Genomic DNA, 24335 nt, shown 5'->3' with positions numbered 1-24335 from the left:
TATGGGTAGTTGTAAAAAGCTAAAACGGCGGTCATTGTCCATTCGAACACTTCCATCCATCGACTACGGCTTGGTAACGAGCAATTCCTTCGCTCGTCCACCTGTTTCGTTTACTTGCCATCTATGTATGTCCTAACGATGAAGATGACAACTACAGTGGCGAAATCTTGTCTTATTTCTCTCTGCCTCTCTTGTTGTTTGCCGCGTCTGCCCAACCATTCCGATACAAACGTCTAGCCAAGCGGACTATTAGATCATATGTATCATGATTGGCACCGAACAGGACTGTAGTTTTAATCGATCAGATGCTGCTACAATGGCCACCATACGGAATCACCATTACTCTTCCGTCAGCGCGACCGCCGCAACTGCTACCTACTATCAGCATCTTTGTGCGAGCTACCATTATTGCCTCTAACGCTATAGTACTCGTTTCACCTCCGTTTGTATGAATAATGCCCAACGCCTCAACTGCTATTGTACCGTTACTGCTAACCGGTCTGGCCTTCTTCCTCGCTTGTGTATCTTCGGTTCGCCGGATCGCATTGGTCCCAAGCGTCGATATCGGCATCGACAGCATCGTTTACCCCGACAGCCGTGAGTTCGTTAGTATCGCTGCTTTACTGTCGAAATGGAGCATTGGCACTTTAGGGAGAAGTCGATCTACCATTGCGGGCCACAAATCTAGAGTTATAGTTACCCACCAGGCGGCAGTTCGCAGCAGCGCTGACAAGCGCAACGGCGCTAACACCTGCGGCAAATGCGGTAACGCCAACGGAAATAACAGGAGAGAGAGATGCCCGTTGCGGTGATCGTGCTGCTGTTGGTGTTTATGTCACATATTTACGCTGCCCAAATGGCGACGTTCGCCCTCGTAGATGCTGCAAGCTTGTTTTCGCTCAGTTACTTACGCAGCCATCAAGCCAACGGCAACTCATCCTCCTGTATCTGGCCATTCAGTGGACCGACCAGTCGAGCTGCGGGGGCAATCAGCTGACAGCGGCCCGGTTGACAAAAGGGCATATGCAGTGGTTGCCATACGCCAACACCTGCCGCTGCCTGCTGCTGCGCGAATTGCTCCGGCTAACGCTCGCCCACCGACTTACTCATCCGCTAGCCTACTAACTGAGAAAAAGCATTGCTCGTCTCAACCGTAAATAGGAAAAAGCGGCCAGTTAGCAAGTACCAGGGGAGTCAGCAATGGCGAACAGGAAGACAGTTGTGAGTCAGGTAGGCAGGTGATCATTTGGACAATAGATGTCAAGAGAGCCTCTGCATCAGAACCACAGTATCACAGTCGCCCATAGTAGGAGCATCGGCATGTCAGCGGTGTTGGCGATCCCGATACCACTGACGCTGCTGCTGACGTCGCCAAATACAGCCAGTGCGGTCGAAAGCTGACGCTGCTGCTGCCGCCGTCCACCGGAGTCGTGGCCGGCATATAGTCTGTGGAAATTCCAACAATTCTCAACCTGCAAGGCCCTTTTTTCTACCACAGTTCGCCCGCCCGTTCCGTAACGGTCTGATTGGCGCACTCAAAACGATACGCCTTACATCGTGTTTTCTGCTTTGGAACTGCATCAGCAAATACAGCAGTCACTTTAATTCTATATTGTATATCAACTGTAGTAGTATTCTACAGCTCAATAATAGAGTTAATCAGTTCGTTCGTTCATTGGTGATCAAATGAATCGGGAAAAATCGACGCAGACCCGAAGCACCTCGATGCGGGGCAGCTGTTGCTGCACATTATACTACACTGGCCCTCTACGACTATCGTGACCGGAAGCAAATGGAAATTATCCACTGTATCGAGGATGAAAGCTGGCTCTTATCATGGTCGAGTTTGTAGCTGGTTTCTGTGCTGGCACAATGTCAAAACTTCTATCGATAATCTATCAGAAGCAAGCGCCAGCACTGTTATCGAGACCCTGAGAGTGGCTACAGGGTAACGTCGAGAGACAGAGTGGGCTGAACTTGTTTTGCCAGTCACTCTGTTGTCAGTCAGGCCCGACATGTTTGCCACTTAGGCTAAATAGTTCGTTTTTAACAATCGGCACCAGGAGTCAGGTAACTTGTACTCTGCTAAACACAATACAATTGTAATCAAACGCAGGTTACCCAATCACGGTAACTTACGCCGGTGTATGGGCGCCAACGGTAGGCAACTGCTGGACCATCAGAGTACTTCTAGCAGCAGCTGTGGCGACAGTTAAAAACGACTCATTTCCGCCGCATCTAGATCCTTGACGAGGGCTCTTGTAGTTTCTGGGAGGACGGCGCTTTTCCGGGTATCCTAGCTTCTTCCAATGACGCACTCAAGCCAGCCGGCAAACCCGGTTGACTGGTGCTTACCGACCGTCAGCACCATTCAGTTAGGTTTACAGGCAAGCGTAGGGATATACCGATTGCCGTGTGTGGCTGGGCCGAACTAGAATACGCCGAGCGCCAGCAGCCCTTAAGTACGCGCAGTCGCTTTACCGCCAGGCTTAGCAGTATACACGGGTCGGTCCTATTCTGAGCCCCACCTCGTTCTAGTTCTAGCTATTCGCTTTTCGTCGTCATAGTTCGCAGCTAGACGCTCACCCGCCCCAGTAACAAACTAATTAATGGACCACCCTACCGAGCTCGTAATACCAGCTAGCTACTCTGACTGTGGTGACTAGTTACTGCAAAAGCGACGGGGCTATGCTGGTGGAGAGTTGTCACATCTTCGTACAGGCAGCTCCCCGCGTGGCCTAACCGACACACAGCCCGCACAGGTAGATCAGCAGTTGCCGCCGTAAGTTCTATCCTACCGCAGTAACTATTAGACAATTTCTACTACAAGCACTTCTGCCAATATTGTAGCGACAGCCCTGTGTCGTCGTATAGCAGCAGCATTGTCATTAGCATGAACAGCATTGGCAGCATCGATGACAACATTTGTTTCCGCGTCGTCGATGGCTTGCGAACAACGGGGCCAGCGCATCGGTTGGTCGAGTGAAGGCAGCAAAAAGAAGTGGAAGGAAAAAGCTACGTCACAGAGAGAATGGCAGGCAGGACGGCGAAGGTTACATAGTCGACCGCCTGGCAGCGCGAAGGAGAACCGCTCGCTAACTGCTGCTAGCGCCAACGCTACTGCCAGGGTAGCGACGACTATTGCCTGGCGATTGAGCAATTGAAAGAACGAACGGGCCGGCCACCTGAAGCGGCAGTAGCGGTAAACTGAAGTGGCTTATTGACCTGACTGATTGGCTGGAGGGCGTCCTCCTCGATCAGACACCGCTACCGCAAACAACAGCATCAACAGCAGAAGCAACAGGGAGACCGACAAATCCTTTCTCTTGCTTGCCATTTGATGCTGTTAATGCCGCCACCATCGCTGCCGCTAGCCGAACCTTTCTCCTGGCGTCGACAGCCAGCCAGGCGGCTGGCCAACGCCGAGTGTTCTCGTTGGAACAGCAGCAGCAGCAGCAGCAGCAGCACTTGCCGCTCCTGCTGATGCTGCTACTAGTGTTGGTCTATGGCGATGCTGCCAGCGTTCTCCTGCGTCGCGACCACTACCGCCGCCAGTCGGACGGGAACGCCACTAACCAAACTCATCGTAGCCGTCGTGCTTGTCATACTTCTAGCAGCTGCTATCATTGTTGCAGAAAGGAGGGCAGCTGGGAGGGAGGCTGGGAAGAAGGCAGACTGCTCGATCCGTTCCATCTAGAAGCCAGCAGTAGCAACGCCGGCGGCGGCAGCACTAGCGGCGTACCGATAGCGTCACTACCGCTACTAGACGATCGCCCCTCTATTCAACGTCGGCCACAACGCTGCCACCATCAGCGTTAACAACAACAAAAACAGCAACGACACAATCAACTGCTCTTGCCGCAGCAACAGCAGCAGCAGCAGCAGCAGCACAAGTAAGCATATGGTAGTGATTGTTGTCGTCGCGGTGAACATGGAGGGGTGCTGTGCCGATAGAACTTACGGAGTACTTGCTACCAATAATAGCCTAGACTAGTCAGTGATACCGTGTCGACTAGATGGCGACTGGATATTAATAGGTCCGTTCTGGCTGATTAATAACCACTGGATTACTACGATAATATAACAAAGACAGCAGCAGCTAGTACTAGTGCTGGGTACTAGAACAACTGCGATAAGTGCGCTACGTCGAGTGCACTGCTGGACCCGTCAGTTTATTTTGCAGTAACGTTTTGGGTAAGGCGAGTTTAGCAGCGCGCCGCCTGCTCCTGGCTGTAGTCCGTCCATCTCTTCGCGTATGGAACGGAGTCGTAATCTCACCAACATGTTTCCGTCTACCTAGGTAACACCTATGGAGTCGCCAGCGCCACGGATGCTGCCTCTGCGGCATGCAGTAGAAAGCTCAATGTCACTCTCTAGCTGGTGAGTACTTTTACTACTAGCTAACTATTATAATTATTATTGCCATTATTTACGACACCCTCATTACGATAATCCTTGAACTCAGCTAAGATTCTCAGCGGATTTAACGCGTTCCTGCTGGTCCCGCTTCAGAGCCACATGCTCCAGAGCTTCGGTGTGCCGTGTCTATCGTCGTGGCGTTTGCTTTCTCTGTTCGTCCCTTTTGTTGACGGCAAGTGTAATCGCACATTTTCAACATTGATTGATTCTCTATTGCCACTGGCTCAACGACGCTTAATTGTTAGGTTTTAGAGAGGCTTACAGTAGTGCTGGTTCTGAGCTAATCGAAAATGTTCACTGATCTCTGGTATAAACTGCTGTACAGATGGTTCAACGACCTATGTACCATTGTCATTACAATATGTCCGCACTAGTTCTGCCTATTTTTTTTTTTTCGATCCTTCCGAAAAGGCAGCTGTCTTGTATATGGCTTCACCTTACAAGCCATGAATTTTCATCATGACACTAATCTTTTTGTCACCTGACCACACTAACGTTTATTCATTCTTATCTACTTATTACCATCATGATCGCCATCGCCGTCACCCTTGTCATCATCGGCCATCTCAATGTTCCGCTATACACTCGTTGAGTTAATGGATCGATCTAATGAGCTACCTCCTTCTAGTTGTTCCCTGTGTTTACTTGGGACGATTTGATCCGCGTGCGACTCATGGTGACCGTGCAGTGCCCAGCCCTATTTAACGTCCAGTCACACAGACGCCATAGTCAACAGCACCGTTTATTAGTCCGTCGGACCAACTAACGTTGCACTCAACGCGACTAGGAAGAACCAGGCAAAAAGGTCAGGGAGTTCACGCGAAATGGACGATGTCAGGACTAAGAGCACTGGCAACGACGCCAGCAGTCGCGTATTCAGGACCTTTGGGTCAGCGTCGATACTGGGGTTTTCGTAGCAGATCGACGAGCGTCTGTTCGGCGACGACAGCAGCGGCCGTTCCGTTTTCTTGTAAGATCACGTCCCACATTGCGATGCTGCCACATGGATACAGCGGAGTATACTGGAGTCCAGTGTCAGCAACACGATGCACAATACGTCCTGCCGTTATGTTCTGTCCGTGACAGCAACAGTTGTATTTGGGTGTGTATGTGTGTGTGTTCCAAAGCCTGTGGCCTGTGTGCGTGAGATACGTGCTCTGCGCCGTGCGCGCCGTCTATCAGTTAGACCTTGCGATCAGCAATAGTTTATACGAAGGCAGCGGCGCCGGCAGCTGCTGTTGCTGCCATCAACATCGACACGGCTGGCCGCGTCAGCAGCACAAAAACCATGTGGCCGTTCATGTTCTTGTTGTCGTCAGCTCTAATGAGACTGAATAGCAGCGTTTATCATAGCACCACCTTCCGTCATTACTACGATCTGTACTATCGTTGCCACTGATATTGCTATCTGTGCTCGCGTGTACAGTTCACGCTGCCACGAACGACTTAGCTAAAATTCGCTACCTATTACGACCATATACCAGACCGATGCCTCTGTCCCTCAGATAATGCCGTTAGAGTGGTAATAACGATTCGGCTGTGTGTAACTTTACCCTGTGTCTGTCTGTCTGTCTGTCTGTCTGTCTATGTTTTCGTGTGTGTGTATTCAAATGTCTGGGGTTCGTCGTTATTGTGCAATTCGCTTGCTGCTATCCTGCTGCCAGCCAGCATTGCTCCTACAGTCGACCCCGCTCCATCGGGCTGCCGTTGTTGCTGAAGCTCCGCTGCAACTTCACTGCGACCAGCGGTGGTTGTATCACGGTAACAACAACACTATCGCCGTTCGATCGTTACCACCGCACGGTAACACTTCGCGCCAGCTGCAGGTACAGCTTCCAGCACGATTCGGGATAGTCTAGACAGAGCTCAACGGGACATCTACACGCCCGCTATATGTTGGAACACTTTGGCAATGCTGCGAGCCGACGTTCAGGTCCGATGCCGCAGTGTCCGCCACAGAGTCCATCAGGGTGATAGAGTCTGTCCCGTGTGTACTGGTAGGTTCCTATACACGGAGGTGTACGCAACATTTTTTCGCATACGTTTTACCTATGAAATATACCTAGTGCGGGTGATGTGTCTGTGCGTTAGCCGTTGGTAAACGGTTCACCTTCAAGCTTTCCGGACATGCCCCGCATGAGTACTTGTAAGTACGCGTTTCTCGCTCCAGGTGGCTGAAGTGGTCCTGCACTGCGTGCCCCACAGATTAAGGTCTGTAGCTAAAGCAATAGAAATCGCGGGAGTAGCGATGGAACCAGCGTCACTTTCCAGGACTTTGCTTGGTCTGCAGTGAATCTCCGTTGTGCATTCGTCGTCATAATTATCGCCGCTATCATCAGTGTTATTATTGCAGTGTGACTTATCAGTGACGGACGCTATAGGTGGTGCAAACAATGGATACATGTTCAGTGTCTCCTAAGGTTGTCCAAATAAAGCTCGACCTTATACACATGTCATCTTAACCACCATCGTCTCATCTCACGATTTCAGACCCCCAAAGCATCCGGGAGAAGCAGCATTGCTACAGTGACTGTAACTACAACACTAGTCGAAATTCGCAGATTTTACCGGCGTGCCCGATAGCGAAGATCCCACATAACCGCGCCATATATATATATATATATATACGTTACAGATAACAGCCTGACAAAATTACATTGCTGTCTCAACACCATGGCTAAAGTTCGTCATATGGTAAGTACTGTGTTGCAATACACTCTTACTAGACGATTATTTATATTTACTATTTAGAATAGAACGATCTAGCTTAGGTAACGTATTACATCCCATTCGGAGTTCAGATTGGATGAATTTAAAGCGAATCGATACGACCATCATGCAAAAAAAACTACCAGTATGCGACACGTTTCACTACGACAAAAACGATATGGCTAAGTTAGTTGTTGAAACAACGTTGTTATCGATCGGCTACCTAAAGAATGACTCCGAGCAAAAGTTAATTACTATACGTGTGGGCGTGTGTGCCCCATCTGATGGTTTGGAAAGTAGAAAAGCTTATACATTGCGCTTGTCGCTGGTTGCCAGACTTCCGACATTATCGCAAACGGTTAGCGCCCCCGTACAACGGCGAGATTTCGAGGGAAAATTACATGAATCTAACGATTCTCCTGTGACCAATAACTGTGGCAGATGAACGTCAAAAGCAAAACGAGAAACATGCGATTTAAAATATCTTCCTTATAAACAAGCATAGGTAAATGAAACAAGAAAGATATCGGAGGTCACTAGATCAGTTGTCCAGCGATTGTTAGAAATAGGAAAAGATAGCTTCGAATACGAATTCGGTTTTTGTGACCGGCAAAACGGCCTTCATTTCTGTTCTGTTCCCCCGCAAATCTAGACTTGTCGCTACTCGGAACTCTCGAATTTTTTAAACGATGCGAAGGCTGTCCGCTTAAGCAACCATCTACCCGAGTCACGTGTAGATCATAGTCATTCCTACTTGCAGTTAACTGTACCCATGCATATCTTTTTTCCTATATAGCTATCATTGTACAAACGCATCCTGCTTCGAGCCGTGTGTATGACTATAGCCAATAGTACTACCTCAGGCCGGGATTTTGGGTAGCGTCAGCTGCGGCTATTGGCGACGCTTCATGCCTAATTTACCATTCACTCGTGGCCCTTTGAAATTGGCCTTATTTGAACCCTACGGAGGATGAGGAGGTGGCAACAGCAGCGGGTCAAAGCAACTAACTCAACCAGGCCGGCTAACCGCCCAGTTAGCCGGTCTTGGGCCTTAGACGTGGAACGATCAAACCGATATCGCTTGTCGTATCTCGTAATCGATCTGCGCTTGATCGCGAGAAGTTATAATCGAATTAACCTGTTTGATGTCCTACTCTGTAGATTATGAGCTGCTGGCTGATCGCTACCCGTTGATAAATATACATCTTAACCTACCTACTTACACATATATATGTAGGTGAGGTTTTATCTGATTCGTATCATTTAAACGATCAGTGAAAGCGAGTGCATGATCCGACCAAATGATTAGACCTGAATTGCTTCAGACGAACACCTTGTCCTATATCTGTGTATGTATCGTAGAGCGCACGGGGTCGGGCGCTCCTGGTCAACGGCTCATGCCCTACCAACGAACAAGTAAATTGTATGCGATAGCTGTTTTTGCTATCGATTTAAGTGAATCGATAAGAAAGCAGCGAATTTTTGAAAAACTAAGAAAAACACGGATCGCGTATTATACTGGTGCATTAACAGACAGAGGTAAAAGGGTAATTGCTTCGTTCCTCGTCTTATTCTCAGCTACTATACAACCTCTACACACGCAATAAATATGAGCCAGTGTGAAAACTGCCACTTATATTCATCGTTGTTATCTTTGTCGACATTACACAGAAATTGTTCATGCTGACTTCTATTTTCGCTTTCAGAAAAGTTTAACTAACAGAAATTTAGACATTGTCTACGTTCTAATGCGACGATGGCAACACCGATCGTGTGTTTCCGCTTTAGGTAAACACTTTCCGTTAATTTAACGTGAAATCAAGTCTGAATGAGACGAAGCGTCTGAGCATCTATCCGAGGCTATTTGCCAACTCACAAAAAGCTATGTTCGCAAGCTTCTCTCGTGCCGACCAGCCATAATATCCTTTATTCCTTCTTTTAGACTCTTTCGATTCGGACTGAGCTGCTGCTGAGCTCTCACGCGCAGCTCTGCGTCGATGCCCACAGGCAGACGTCGCTGTGTCTGGCTGGCTGGCTGGCTGGCTGGCTGGCTGGCTGGCCGGCCGGCCGGCCGTCTGTTTAAAGGAACGCGATATCACAGATCACATAGCCTTGTTTGTTGTTCGTGAACGGGCACTCTTTCATATTAGCATCAAATCACCACTATTGGCATCACCTCTATATAACAATCGTATAGATGGGTGGCTGTTCATCACCACATGTTCAATACGTGTTAGACCATGGAGGACGAATTGGCATCATATACTCGCATACGGATGGCCACCCTTGAACGCTGTACTGTTCCCGACATGACGCCGGTGTTCTCTCTAGTTCGTAATGGTGGCCCCGCCGTGCCGGCTCGTAGGCAAAAGCCAATTCTGGGCGAACGCGGCTAGACGTGTTGAGCCAGCGGCAGCAGCGCAAACCGTGGCACCCTTCCATAGAACTGAGATATGTAAGCCGTCGTCTGCTGCAACCGCGTCAAGTTTGGCATATAGGCGCTTTGTAGACAAATTAGAGAGACAGACGGAGAGAAAGAGGGAAACAGAATACGGGTGTTGTTTTAGTAGTAGTTGTTGTTATCGACACGGATAATGAAGAAGACCGACGTGTGGACCAATGATACGTCTGACTCATAGTGCTGTATCGGCTAATTGAAGTTGTCCTGCTGAGCCGGTTTCGCTTGTTAAAAGTCTTGTGTAGATCACAGAAAAACCGCTGTAGAATATCTGATATCTTCTGGCGACGTCAGGTCGACGTTCTAGGCAAACCAGGAATGCTTGAAGTAAGTTACGTACGGCTCGTACGTATGTAGATATATTGCCATCGCGGTTCGTAGCAACGCGGTTGGCTCTAATAGTTGTAGGGCGCCACGGTAAAAGCCAGCACCGACGTTCAGGTTCAGCGAAGACAGCCAGCTACATAAAAATTTCACGACGTAGGTTAAGTGTCAGCTACGTGCAATCCATCTAAGATTAATACCTTGCTCTAGAAACACATTTTCGCAAGGAAGAACAAAAAGAAAAACACAACTGGCAAGTATATACCGAACGAATCTATTCGTTTCGTCCCACACCTGGAGAAAAGTAGGAAATCGTCTGTGGTCTTGACCCAACCACCTATTTCTTTCGGTTCTCGATTAATTATTAAGGAATGCACCATGTACCGCAAATCCGATCGAACTCTGCCCGAAGCGATTCGAACGGCACAGAGCCTTCCAAAAGGAACTAGCTGCGGCGATAAAGGTAACGGCGGTACTTCTAAATTGATCCCTACGATTAAGACTACGATACTGTAGACCTTCGTCAAATTACTGCCCCCAATCATAAGCCAGCATTCGATTTAACACAATCGTTGGTATTGATCCACTGCATTCGATTATGTGAGTGAGTACAACACGTAGTTGAAGGAGTGAGCTGCGTCTATGGACTTCATAATGAAGATGCTTCTTTGACTACAAGTAGCTCTTAATGGGGCCTAGGCACTATCTCGTCTCTGCAGACGAGTCTTTTGGCGTCTTCAATCGCCTATTGCTCATTTGATTTTAACATATCGTAAACTCATAGGCGTATATGACTATCATATCTATTGTCTAAGATATGATGGTCCTCGAAATTTAGCAATTAATGGTCAGGAAACTAAAGCTATTTTTCAAACGCCTCGCTGGTGCACTAAGAGCTGCCTGCAGCTAGACTCATTTTAAGAATGGCCGAAATAATGATTTTACTTTGTCTGGGTCGGTGGTTACCGTCACAAGCAATTACTTCGATATTTACGTCCATAAGGGACTTATTCTGAAACAAACAAGGACTGCTCCAACACGGCTAAGTAGGATTTTAGAAGCTGTTTTATAAAATCCTGCTTGACTAGGCTCGCCGCAATTATCTCATATGCAAGGTCTTCCGATGTTTTAATTTGCAATGCTCTAAGTAATCTGTATTTCGGAAGACAAAGTTAGTGCCTATACGAGCTGGAAATGTTCGTCCGTGGGTTGAACACTCGCATGTTTATTGCATATCATGAGAAGATATTTTCTTAAAAAACTTTCGCTGAATATATTTAAAAGGAATTGTCAAACACTAGTGATCCGCGAGCGAGAAAAATTAAAGGCCAACCCAGTCCCGATAGGCTTTGGCCTTCTTCTATGCCAGACCGCGCCAGCAACTTTACTTTCGTCGCTTAACGTAGATTTCTATTATAAGTAATAATAATAATTTTGCTATGTTATTATTTTCGATTAAACAGCACTGACACAAATAGTACTATAAATGATATTATGGTTGTACGTATACGGTTACTAATTTTTCTAGCATTTATGATTATTTGTTTAGATAATACGATGGGCCAAGCAGCGAATAAGACCCGTGCTCAATCCAGCCCAAGTAGGAAGAGCTATGTATATATATATATACATGTATATATAAATGTATATATATATATATATATATATACATAAAAAGCAATGTATTATTAATGACTATTATGGCTTGCGTTTTAGTTACAATACAAACGCCGTATCAAAAGCGCTGTCTATTAAATGTATTCTTTCGATTTCGTTGTTAAGTCTATACGATACGTCGAACGTCATTGTCGATTTATGACTATTCCCGATGAATTTTGTCGCTATCATGCGAAGGTAAGAACGGCAGCACCTGTTAGGGTTTTGATTGTGCCCGCAGCGGCAAAGTTGAAAAAAATTAAGTTTTAGTATGAAGAGACAACCGAAACTTTTTTTTTTTTTATTAGGGTTTTTAAAACTTTTTTTCTGAATCTGAAACCATTCGAACTCGGTCATGTAATAAAGTTGTTGCCATCCGTGGACTACTAGCATAGCCTGGTTCGGCCTCGTGTATCGACTCAATTTTGTTGACCAAGCGGGTTGTGTTATCCAAACCGTTGACGTCAGTTTTACGCAGTTAGTGCTTCAACAATTGTTTATCACGCCTGCGCTGCCTACCTCCGAAGCACTCGTCGAAGTGGCATTGCTACACGAAGTGAAGTTGTCTATGCTGAAGCCTAGATTCCGGTTTCGTACGGGCAGAATTCGCGTTGCGACTAAGTGCTGCTTACCGTTGAAATTACCGTTGCCCAGCAGCGGTTACGCCTCGAGCAGCCAGAGTCATAGCGTGGCTTGTCGATGCGTTCAAAACGACGATGACGCCGACGACTAAAGCGTGTGCATCCGAAAGATCGTTGCTTGTTTCCCTGCTCCGTCTGGCTTCAGTTCTTCGAAGATTACCGTCGCTACCGTCACTATTACCATCAAGCTGCCGCCTGCGCCGGGCTGGCCTATGCTTCGTTCGTACAAGTCGGTAACAAACGAGTCGGCCATATGTAGATAGGCACGTCGTCGCGCCTGTAGATGGTGCCGTTGCCGTATTGCCACGGCCGATACAGTAACCGCGAGAGAGCACTGGCCCTTTCCGTACACGCTGATGAAGCAACACCAATCCATTTAAGCTGGCTTTGAGATACTGTCCAAAAATAGTGCATCATCTTTTCGTTGTGGCTGCTGTTGCGCCGTATTGTCGCTAGCGTCGCTACGATCTACTGCCGGTACAGCCGCGTCCGTCTGTGCGTAAGTATAGAAGTTTGCCGTGTGCGTGTGCGGCGAGCGCCTGTCCATTCATTTGGGACTTACTCTTACCATGTCTGCGCTGCGATCGTGGTATGTCCCAACGTTCACTGCATAACGACAGCAAGTTGGCTGGCTGGTTACTGCCCGCTACCGAAGCAGAGACAAGCTTTTCCGCTCGCCTGATTCGTTTCTTGACGTTCGTTCGCCTGTTTGCTCATGGGTTCCAGGCGCACACGACGCTGCGGCCTGATTAGCCAAAGAACAACGGCAAAAATAAGAACGCCGCTCTAGCTTAGTATAGCCTGTCCGCCGTTATTGAGTGTTGACTACGGGCAGCATCGAAAATTGGCCATAAATACAAGATCAGCAGCAGATCTAACGGAATCCTCAGCGTTGCTGATGCCGCACCGCTTCTATACCATCGCTACAGACAAGGATAAGTTTCAGTCACGATGTTTATCTATATGTGTGTGTTCGGTATTGGTTCGCTCCACTCAAGTACGCTGTGGCTAAGTTGCGAGAGGCAACCGCCAGGGCTTGCTAATGTCGCTTCTGCAAGCTACGAGCGCCACCACGCCCGTTGATAGTATGGGAAGAAAAGAAAACGTAAAGATAGACACAACACCAGCTACGAATCGCTCAAAGAGTCAAGCAACTAAATACATACACATGAAGCACTTGTCAAGAAGCTCCGATCCAGTCATTGGACCGAACGGCGCTGGGCGAGTGAAATATCTCGCATCTCTCTTAAGCTAACCACACAGGTGATCGAGCAGCTGCTTGAACTGCTGTGTGTCTACTCTCTGATATAGGCGAACGCACTTCTAAAGAAAGCGATCACAAATCACGAAGAACGTCAAGAAGGACGGACACGAACGCTTGCCACTTATAAGGTTGCATGCACACCAAGGGCACTCGCCATATATGTGTACACGTTGGATTGAGCGGTTACGAAGTGCTGAGTGACGTACGAAGACATCTTGCTGCAATGCGCCTGCCGTGGCGAAAGCTACAGTGAAATGAGTCGTACGTGTTATTAACATATTATACAGACTTACACGCCTGTAGAGTAATGGGTGGGGGGTTGAATACGACAGGGGAGGGCAACTGGGGGCGTTTGCTGTGCCTTTTTATTGTTGGGACAACTGCATCGGTAGCCCGATTCTTGCAGATGCATTTAAAGAACAACTTCAATCTGCGTGCTGTTGTGCGAGCTAGCATTGATTGTCGTAGCGTGGCCTTGCCAAGAGTAACAAAAACTCACTGGAAAAGCCAGCAACGAACGAGAGCTGTTGGCTAAAGCTGTATTGCGATCCGTAAACAGTGGCCAGGCGGCCTGTAAAGCTATGGCTGTTCTATAAAAAGACTTGAAAACAACGATGGAGAAATAGAAAAAAAAAAACGAAAGTATTTCTTTCTATAAACCGGCTTGGTTAATGATCGCCCCGCCAGACATAGGCCGCGATAGAAAAACTTGCTAACTGGCGTCGTTCGTGACACTGTTGCCAACAAAAACAATTGAAATCAGACTGGCTAAAGACATACGGGATGTCTGTTGGCCGCAATTACAATGGCGAATGTGCACGACTTACACGTCTCTCAAAAGGTGTTGACCTAAACCCGTGAGGCACTTTGGGTTCTTAGTTTTCAATGCAAAATTAATTGCTGTTAACATACCCGCTGACTAAATTGTTTTAACCATAGCGCGTCTTGTTTCTGAAGATTGCTGAAGTCCGAATAAAAGTGGTACGATCACACAAGACATATGCGACAAACCTAGATAGGTTTTAGGATTTTTTGAATGTTGAAAAAGGTAAATATCAACGTTAGGACAATCAGCGACGTCACCTTTATCAAGAATATTGTCTTGACTGCCACATGTGTTGTTTATGTTACCCAGGCCATACATACTTTAGCGGATATCTCGTGCAGGTCGACAGCAATCATAACAGGAAGTTTTGCCTTTGGCAGCTTTGCCTACGCTAGGAAAACCGTGTATCGAAAGATTTTCGTAAAATATTGGTGCGTTGCTTGTTACAAATCTACAACATCTACCTGAAGCCTGATCTAATATGATAATTCTTCAAGTCACTGTTTCAGCGCAGCGCAATACGTTAAGACCCTGAGTTGCTGCTCAGCACTTTCTTTAAAAATAAGATTCTAAGCTACCTCGCTCAGGTATAGGGCGTCGAGGACTATCTATATCGAATAAGAGAACAATGTATGATGGAAAATCATATGTTACCTCTCAAAGCAGACAGCGCCCTATGCTAGGTAACTAGAGCCTTGCTACGTGTAGTCAGCGGCCTGTGTTGATTTAATATGAAAGTAATCCTTAAATTTTATCGGTCTCGATTGGCGAAAGTGAACGTTTAGCTTTACAAGGTAAGCCAGCGCTAAAAGATCCAGGTGGGTCGAAATGTTAGATTCTATAGTAATTTCGACAAGATACAAGTAATTTTATTTATTCGGATTGTCAAAAACACTTTGCAAGTCGGTCCTCGAGATAGGTATAGTGCGAACATGCGGTCCCGTACGTATTTTTGTAGTCTAAATTGGATTTCCAAGTAGAGCTTTTACCATATCAAATATTACTTTTGCGATAATTGTGCCGTCTTACGAGTGAGTTGCTCTCTCTCTACAATAACTTTTCAAGTGGCGTCGAATAGATGTTATCTCGTTCTTCGAGCGAGGTTCGATGGTTCTAGTGACTTACGTTGTGCGAAAACCTCGTCTTGTTGCAGGCCATCTACTTGATCTAAATTGTTTCTAATTCAGAACATTGTAGCCTAAGGAGGTATCTACTATCTCATAAGAAATATCTAGTACCGGTGTCTCTTGTTATTGTTGATTACAGCCTGCGGCGTTCGCCAACCAAACAAACGGTCAGGCGACGCCTACTAATTCGTCTCCGAATGGAAGCTCAACTTCATCAACGACATCAAACGGCGCTCAGAAACCATCGCTACATCCAGGGCAGCTCTTCAAAATACCGAAGATTTCAGCCGCTTCGCCAACGCAGACATCGAACGGAAACGGAAATCTCAGTTTTGAGGACGTCCTCGGTAGCGGTGATACTGTTATGAGGTCACCGAAGCACAAGTCGCACCGAAGTTCGGACAGTTCAGGATCGGGTTACCGCACGCCGAAAAAGGACGACCGATCATCATTACAGTTGTCATCTCCGTCGACGTCAGCATCCGCCCCGGTTCGGGGTGACAAGGACAACAAGAGCGTTTCTAGTCAAAGCCAACAGCAACCACAACAACAACAACAACAACAACAACAACAACAGCAGCAACAGCAGCAGCAGCAGCAACAAGCCTCAGTGGAGTTGTCGTTTGCAGGCAGTCGACCATCCAGAGACGCGGATCGACCGGCCGGCGGCCGGCAGGAAGACTGTAGTCATCGGAACAGTCACCGACGCGAAGAAAGGAGTCGTGATCGAGGCGATAGGGACAAAAGCCTCAAGGATATCGGCAGCGATCGTGACAAGAATCGCGATAGGGACCGCGACAGACAACAGCGGGACAGAAACCGAGAGACTCGCTGTGAAAAGGAGCGAAAAGTAGGGGGAGGAGGAGGAGGAGCAGGAGGAGAATGTGGAGGAGGAGGGGGAGATTATCATCGGGATCGGGAGAGGGAACGGACCCGTGAGAGGGACCGAGATCGTGACCGAAGTAGAGATCGCGTCGAGCGCAAAGAAAACCGTGAGAAAAGTAGCAAATCAGGTGTGGCACCAAGTGGAGGCGGCGACAAGGGTGAAAGAGAAAGGGATAACAATAAGGAATACCGGGACCGCGGCAAGGAACGGCGTCGAGAAAAGGAGGTGACGACGCCGCCGGCAGCAACAGGAGGAACAAGCATAATACCACCTATAATTGTAGCTAGCCGTGCTACGAGTGACAGTAGTGGGGGCAGTTATGTTGAAAATGAGGACTCGATAAAGACAGATCGTGTTAACGGACGAACGTCGGCTCAAAGTGATGACGAGCGACTCCAAGAGAAACTTGGCGAAAGACGATGTGATGTTGCAGACAAGGCGAAACATATTACGCGCGAGGAAGCTGTCCACACGGAGGAACTAGTCGCCATACTGCAACGTGAACAACAGCGTCGAAAGGAGAAAGAGGAGCTTCGCGAACGGCGGCGTGAAGATGAGCGACAATGGGAGTCCACCAACGAGAAAGAGGCCAAAGAGAAGACCTGGCAAGAAGCCAAGACGGCGTCACCATCTAGCACGGTTCCGTTCTCAGAAATTAAAGTCGAACCTATCAAGGAAAAATACAGTGAGTAATAATTCAGTAATGAGATACCAATTTGTTTCCAATGAACTGTATATAAAAAAAAATATATATATGTATATGTAATATACTGGCATTTCAATCTATTCATAGAACAATCGAACAGGGCCGATTACGGCTGTATATAGGCAAAAAGACGTACTGATCAGCAGGGCACTCTTCATGTGATATTCTCATGCGGATGGATTTTCAGATGAGCCTACGTCCTCAACAATGAGACCAGCGAAAGTGCCGAAATTAGACGTCCCTAGTCCCCGAGCGTCGACTCCCAGTCCTGTGCTTCCACCAAGTATACCCGGTTTGACGATCACCCCTTTAGCCCCAACGCCCCAACCCGCGTTTCAGACGTCAGTGTCGTCGTCACCTGATCTTCAGAAACTGCTTAAGACACTCGGAACTAATATTATACCAATTACCGAAAAGAGCAAATCACCTACAAGTGGCCTTACAATTCAACCCATTTCAGCACCGGCCGTAGCCCCACAACCACCTGCCCCTGTTGCATTACCCCCAACTCCACCAAAAGCAACACTGCCTGCTGTCCCCGTGTCGGCGTCAACTCCGAAAGTTCAGCAAGGTCCCGACGCCAATATGTTTTTCAAAAAGCTGCCCTCCCCTATGGAGATCAATAACGCACAGTTGAAGCAGCCAAATGGGGCTGGCTTCTTTAAGTTGCCTCCTGGCACGACAAAGTACATCGCTGAGAACAAACAGCGCCGGCTCGCCCCCCCAACAACCCTTCCAGCAGCAGCAGCGCCGCCGCCGCCGCTACCACCACAACTATCCGCAAAAGGATCCTCGCTGCCTGGGGTAGCTAATGCAGGCAACTTCGACACAGCACTAGCCATGGCGGCTATGCTGCAAAGCGCTATTTTGCACAAAATGAAAGAACCTTTGAACGGGCTCACCCTCAGTGATCTCTTCAAAAATGGCCTCGTTTCGCAGACCGCTAGTGAGAAAGCGCTCCAGCAGAAGCAACAGCAGGCTCTTCATCAGCAACAGCAGGTACAGCTGCTGTTGCAGCAGCAAGCACAACAACTCTTGCAGCAACAGGCTGCGCAACAGCAGCAACAACTTCAGCAGCAACAAAAGAAATTCAAACAACAGCAACAGATTGCAGATGCGAAAAAGGTTGACGAAACAAAAGTACTTCAGGAACTCAAGCGTAAAATGGAACAGGCTGCCATGTTGGAAATCAAGAAGAAGTGTTTGCAGCCGTCAGCGTCTGTTGTACCAGCCTCTACAACAGTCGCTTCTACTATAATTTCACCCCCACTGTTGCCTGTTCAAACCTTGGCGTCTCCAGCTGCAACAACTGGCATAGGGACTCAAGATTGGACTTCCTTAGATTTAATGGTCCTCACGGAACGTATGAAACGAGCAATACCTGGACCAGATCACATGCAATTTGGAAAAATGGAGGGCCGCCTCGACTGGAGCCAAATCGCCTTCGCAAAGTACTCACCTGCGGACTGCCGTACGAAATGGAGCGAGGTATGTTTATAAACAACAACAATAGAGTTGAGTTGTCTTTTGTAGCTATATCATTTACGTCCACTGGCTGTTAGTTTCAATATGAAGCGAACTGTTTAAATACGATCTCAAACGGCATGTACATTAATGTTCTATTAGTTGAGTCGAAAGGTACGCCAGTTCCGTACGTTGTCCGAACTACTGGCAGACACACAGGAGTTAATCAAGACATCGGCCCCTGGAGTTTTAACCGTTGCCCCAGGCGGCCCAAGTAGAGAGCGTGAGCCACGAAAGCCGGCCAAACATCCGGAGTTGCCAAAGAAGCCGTTAACACCTTACATAAGGTAAGAAGCACACGCTAATGAACTCAGAACTTGAGAATCCCCTAGATAACCGCGAAGCCCGACCTACGCCAATCAATATCACATAATGTTGTTTTAATGTTTTGTGTGATTAAGGTATTTATTAAAATGATTAAGGTATTTAAAGCAAAGTACATGAAATTGATTAAAAACATTTTCTAGAGTGGATAAATGTAGAATAATTCAATTTCACGGCAGTGATGGAAATTATAATAAATTCACTTGACTACAATGAAATGTATTGAAAGGACAAAAACCCTACATCTGTTTAGTGCGCTAGTGATAATATTACGTTTTAGGCAGCTGTGGAACATGAGGAACGGGCGCCGACGTACGCCTACTTCAACAGTGGCGGCCAGCGTCTCGTCTTCTACCGCAGCAACCGTGTCGTCTGCGCCTGATGCTAGTGGGGTCATTACCATTAATCTGCCTTTGCCAGCTGCACCAGAGACGTAAGGCCGCGTATGGGCTATTTCTTGAATCTGCCCTTTCCTTTCCAACCTGCTTAGCACGTCTCGTGTACCCCTGCATCCTTGTGCATATTTTGGGGTCCTCCACCAGAAGCCCATCTTTTGGTCGAGAAAAATGAATTTCGCTTAGAAACCTTTGCTGCACAGGGCTCATACAATACCTCTGTATATTCCAACGGCATGTGTAAGCCGTGCTTCGATATCCTCCAACATGACACGCTTCGGTCGAAAGTGTTGACGCTAAGTTTTTTTTGTATAAAATCGGCTGCATTAGCTCCGCACGGTTTTCCTACTCGATTCCCACTGCTTTTTCGCTGTACCCGCGAATACCCGCATTACCACCTTACGTATTGTCCTATATTTCGAATGGTCTTATGGGACAGACTAAAAAATAGTTAGAGATATATAAAAAATAGTTTTTAGATGGAGGAGAGAAACAGCGAGTAAGCGATTTTCAATTCTGTCTAAAAGACGTTTGCATTTGTCGTTAGTTAACGATAATAATTTAAATACTGAATCCGATTGATTGCTTAAAGGTACCTGGTGGACAAACTGAAGGTGGTTAAGGAACGATACCCGGACCTTAGTCACACTGAAGCCTCAAAACAGATTACGGACAAGTGGCACACGCTCAGTGAGACCAAAAAACAACTACTCAAAACTCAGTTCGACCTCGATATGGTGGACTACCAGAAAAAATTGGAGAAGTTCTTCCGCAACTATCCGGACGCCAATCCAAGCAAAAGTGGAAGTTTGGCCGCAGCAATGGCCGCTGTAACGGCGGCGGCAGCAGCACCTGCTCCTGTTGGCAGGCCTAAAACTCCAACGAAATCCGAGCCAAAGGAGCAAGAACCAGTGAAAACGCTTCCATCTATGGATCTTAAAACGTTGGAAGATCGAATTCTTAAGCATGTTAGAGCCACTTTGGAAAAGTTGGCTGCATCAAGCGCACCACTTGCAGAAAAACCACCGAATAATGGATATGCCCTATTCGCTAAAATTTGCCAGGTCGATCTGGAATCATCGAATCTCACCTTTAAAGAAATGATGTCAGAAATGATGAAACGATGGCAATTGTTAACGAAAGATCATCGAAAACAGCTCAGTGAATCGGCCAAAGCGATAAAGGTGGCGCATGATGAAAAATTTGGCCATCTTAACCATAACAAGGTCCATCTCGATAAAGATGGCAAGGTCATAGTGAGTGCTATGCCCATCGAGAGCAAAAAGCCGAAGTGAGTACTATAAGTGTATTATCACTAGGTTTAACTGTATAAAGGCCAACAGTTTGATTTTTCGGAACATCCTGGGCTCCGAACTGCAGTTGGAATGTTTTTGTGGTTACATATTGCCTGTAAATAATTTTTAATCACTAATTTGTCGCCTTGATATGTGAACTTGTTTTCATAAGGCTTCACATTGAACCTGGCTGGACGGATGTCTCGGCCTAACATACACTCTTATCATGATCTCTAGGTGTTCGTTTCTGACTAAACACACACGTGTGCACACGTATCATGTCTAACTATGTACGCTGTTGACAATATTTTCAGAAAAACTATCCAGACTATCCCAGTACCGATAGAGAAGCCACCTGTTGAAAAGGGAGATTTTGCCAACGACGAGATCACCCCGCTGGAGCTGTACAAGAAGGAAAAATTCGCCCGCCTTAAGGAGGATTATCCTGTAAAGCCGGACCATGAGGCAAGTTTTGTCGATGAATACAAGCTACCTAATGATAGTAGAAGCTAAACAGTGTCTCTTGAATTACCAATCATCATTTATCCGACATTCACGTTTTCTGGTACTTCACTTTCCGAGTTTATGACTTGCGTTGTTTCTTTGACATATACTGCATAACTTGTGAGACCGAAGGAAATCATATTCTATTTCGTTTTCTATTACGTGAGGTCCAGTTGTATCGTGTTTTGACAAAGCAATACATGGATTTGGGTCATGAGGACCGTCTCGTGTGGCGTGAACGAGCTAAGATGGTCAATGAAGAGCGTCGAGTGAAAGAGAACTTAAAAAACAAGGAACAGGAAGCGAAAGAAAGGACCAAGAAGCCACAAAGGATACCCAAACGAAAGCCCCTACCTGGAGAACCCAAAAGGCCCCCAATGTGAGTCAATCTCCTTCTATGTGTTACGAGAAGCATCAACCGGTAAAATTATGATACAAGCAAGCCACGCCGTTCGATGCTAGTGATGTTATAATAAAACATTGTTGAACCAAAAGATTTGTGGAGAGACCAGGCTATCTAGTTGATTGTTATCATCCAAGCCAAATAATGGCCAAATAAGTCAATCGTCTATCTTTTTTTGTTTGTAATTTAATTCAGCTTAACACACGTTTGTCCCTTCACAAAATCTGTCTATCGCATCGGTTCCAACCAACATAACTTCATTCTGGCGTTCTTTATGCTTTCATTATATGGCTATATGATTGCACTGATTATTCCAGGAGCGGGTATTCGGTATTCACGAATGAAGTAATGCAGCGCCTACGTGATACAAAACAACCGAAAGTCCTAATTAGCGTCGTGGCAAAGCAGTGGACGGCGCTTCCAATTGAGCAAAAGTCTGAGTATAAAGCTAAAGCGGCCGAGTTGAATAAAGCCTACAAAGAAGAAGTGGCAAACTTCCTCAAAACGCTAGGTCCTGATCAGGTGGCAGACTACAAAGCGCATCTAGAAGCCACAAACAAGCGAAGAGGTCGCCGCAACCAGGAACGATCCGATCGTCGTGGGCTGTCAGAGGATAGCGAGGATGTCGAAGATGAAGTCGTGCTCAGCCGCGATGCCGATGAGGAATCTCAATCCGAGAGCGAAGTCGAGCTCCGACATTCGAGTGCGGCAGATTGCACATCGTCAGAGAACGAAGACGACGAGCAACTGCAACCTGAACCAACATCAATTTCGGTGGGAGCAGCAGCGTCCCCAGCGACGCCGGCATCAGACGGCAGCGGTGATCATTCGAAGAAACGACGTCCGGCTACCGACGAATCGTCCTCTGACGAGGACGAGGGCGAGACAGCAGCTGCTACGCCTCAACCGCCAATGATTCCAATGCCGAGCTTAGACACAGTTGAAAGCCTAACAAAAGAAACTACGATCGAGATAAAGGATAGCAGTAGCTCATCGGATGACGACGCCAGCACCGAAGGAGGCGCTAGTGAGGATGAAGACGATACCAGCGACGAAGATGATGAGGAGGACAGTGACGAGGCCGAAGGCGAAGGCGAAGGAGAAGCGGGCGCCGACGCCGAAGATGGCAAAGAGGTCGAAGCAGATGAAAATGGCGACAGTAATAACCGTGATGCTGATCGAAACGATAATGACGACAATCAAGATCATCCTGACGCTGGTAACAACAACAGTAGCAATAAAAATGAAGACGAGGAAAATGGAGACGACGACGACACCGACGACTCAAGCGACGATGATGACTCGTCGAGTGACGACTCCACCTGAGTTCAGAGCAAATAGCAGTTGTTAAGTATTATTGAAACTTCTACCATGTAAAGCTATTTAGTACGTATCGCTACGATGAACGCACAGAACAGCACGTGTGTCACTGCTCGGGCTGCTATGGATTGTGGACCGTGGCTGTACGTTGATTAGGCACATAGAGAAAACCGGTTCCAACGGCCTTACATTTCATAAACTATGTAAAGCCGTTGCTCCGGATTGTGTACAACCATTACTACGACATTATTCGGTTGTTATCGTTGTTGTTGTTGAAAAATACGTGTATTTGTTCGGCGAAGCCTACGATTTATCGTTTAACTGCTACCAGGCTGCTTACTGCGATTACTGAACTGATCAGTTAATGTTATATGATTGTTGATCTATAGTATTGTTAAGCTGAGCGTCAACTAGCGCGATAAGATTATTATTATAGTAGACGTTAAAATGATTAGCACATGGCACAGGCGTTCGAATACATCAGGTGAATGAATGATGGATACATTATGGGAATAACAGGCTACGACGCTTAATCCCGCTAGATTTGACTTGATCCTGACGTTCGAAGAACCTACTGTTATTATTATTATTAGCTGACTGTCGCAGCCGGAGTCGCAACTTGCCGGCAACTCAGTCATAAGAACCTACGATATGTGCGCAATTAGAATGGACATGGCTCGATATGATAGGGATCGTATCACCACTAACTTCAGGTCGACTTATCATTGATTTTCCAGTTTTTTTCCCCAATATCTCCGAATTTATTTATATCGACTAAACAATAGGTGTATCGCCCAGACTCCATGCACATGTGATAGCAAACTGTAGACGCCTGTGGAAGCGTTATCGCGATTGGCGAAGTGTAAATACGCTAACATATGTTTAGAATGTAAGACGAGGTACGGGTAGTGAATGCGGTGAGGTCAAAATACGTAAAATACCCTAGTCTACTCGAGAGCTGTTGCCGTAATTAAAGGTGACGCGTAATGCTTAACAGCGGAGAACGGGTAATGGGCTAAGCCTCATTGTTGTCTATTGAATGAGGCTCCTATTATATTTCTCAACCCCCAAAACTATTCCGAGTGCTCAACGAATTATGTCAGTCAAGAGTATGGAAAAATAAGAGGCAATGTTGGCTCTTAAGTGCTTATATTACCCTATAATTTGCCTCAGTTGTGTTGTGTAGTACTTATAAGCGGTGCGCAGTCACCTTCCAGTAGCCCCCGGTGGGCCCAGTTGAGTTTCTAGATTTTTTCATTTTGTTATATATTTTCTGTGCGCGAAAGAGAGAGAGACCCTATTAGAGTCGATGGTGATTCGTGTTCACTTACATATACAGTGTCAACTGTATTTGAAACAAATAAAAAGAAGCGTGTTATTACTATGTTACAAACATATCGAGTTAAATGGAATCTTTAATTTACCGTACGTACATGCATATGTCTCGCTCAGATTTAATTGTAAAAATGTGGAAATAAAGTCAAAATTACCTATAACTCGTTCATAAAAATCATATAATGACGATTTTTATGAAAATCCGCTATTTGCTTCACT

At 46.7% G+C, this 24335-nt stretch overlaps 1 protein-coding gene across 10 annotated transcripts; it reads left to right on the top strand.

Annotated features, from left to right (window-relative positions):
- The first annotated feature begins 112 nt into the window (after positions 1 to 112).
- On the top strand, positions 113 to 24182 carry LOC111247046 (uncharacterized). 10 transcript variants are annotated; one of them, XM_086977370.1, is made up of 10 exons: positions 113 to 4380; positions 6910 to 7113; positions 15564 to 16995; positions 17204 to 18504; positions 18643 to 18827; positions 19118 to 19297; positions 19852 to 20550; positions 20869 to 21019; positions 21226 to 21437; positions 21779 to 24182. In XM_086977370.1, exons 2-10 carry the CDS (start codon positions 7093 to 7095, stop codon positions 22785 to 22787), a joined length of 5190 nt encoding a protein of 1729 aa, XP_086833496.1. In that variant the 5' UTR covers positions 113 to 4380; positions 6910 to 7092; the 3' UTR covers positions 22788 to 24182. The 10 variants fall into 10 exon arrangements, with proteins under 10 accessions (XP_086833496.1, XP_086833501.1, XP_086833500.1 ...); XM_086977374.1 differs by having other exon boundaries at positions 115 to 4380; positions 19145 to 19297; XM_086977372.1 differs by having other exon boundaries at positions 116 to 4380; positions 21232 to 21437.
- Positions 24183 to 24335: the final 153 nt, after the last annotated feature.

This window comes from Varroa destructor, unplaced genomic scaffold (genome assembly GCF_002443255.2).
Source record: "Varroa destructor unplaced genomic scaffold, Vdes_3.0 BEIS01000001.1, whole genome shotgun sequence".
Classification (NCBI taxonomy): domain Eukaryota; kingdom Metazoa; phylum Arthropoda; class Arachnida; order Mesostigmata; family Varroidae; genus Varroa; species Varroa destructor.
The sequence above is the reverse complement of the archived record's forward strand: the minus strand, read 5'-3'. Positions and strand labels throughout refer to the sequence as shown.

Coding starts and splice junctions, on each gene's coding strand:
- LOC111247046 (XM_086977370.1), top strand. CDS start 7,093: ATGGCTAAAGTTCGTCATATG. Junction 20,551..20,868: donor ATCGAGAGCAAAAAGCCGAA/GTGAGTACTATA, acceptor CAATATTTTCAG/AAAAACTATCCAGACTATCC. Junction 21,020..21,225: donor CTGTAAAGCCGGACCATGAG/GCAAGTTTTGTC, acceptor CTATTACGTGAG/GTCCAGTTGTATCGTGTTTT.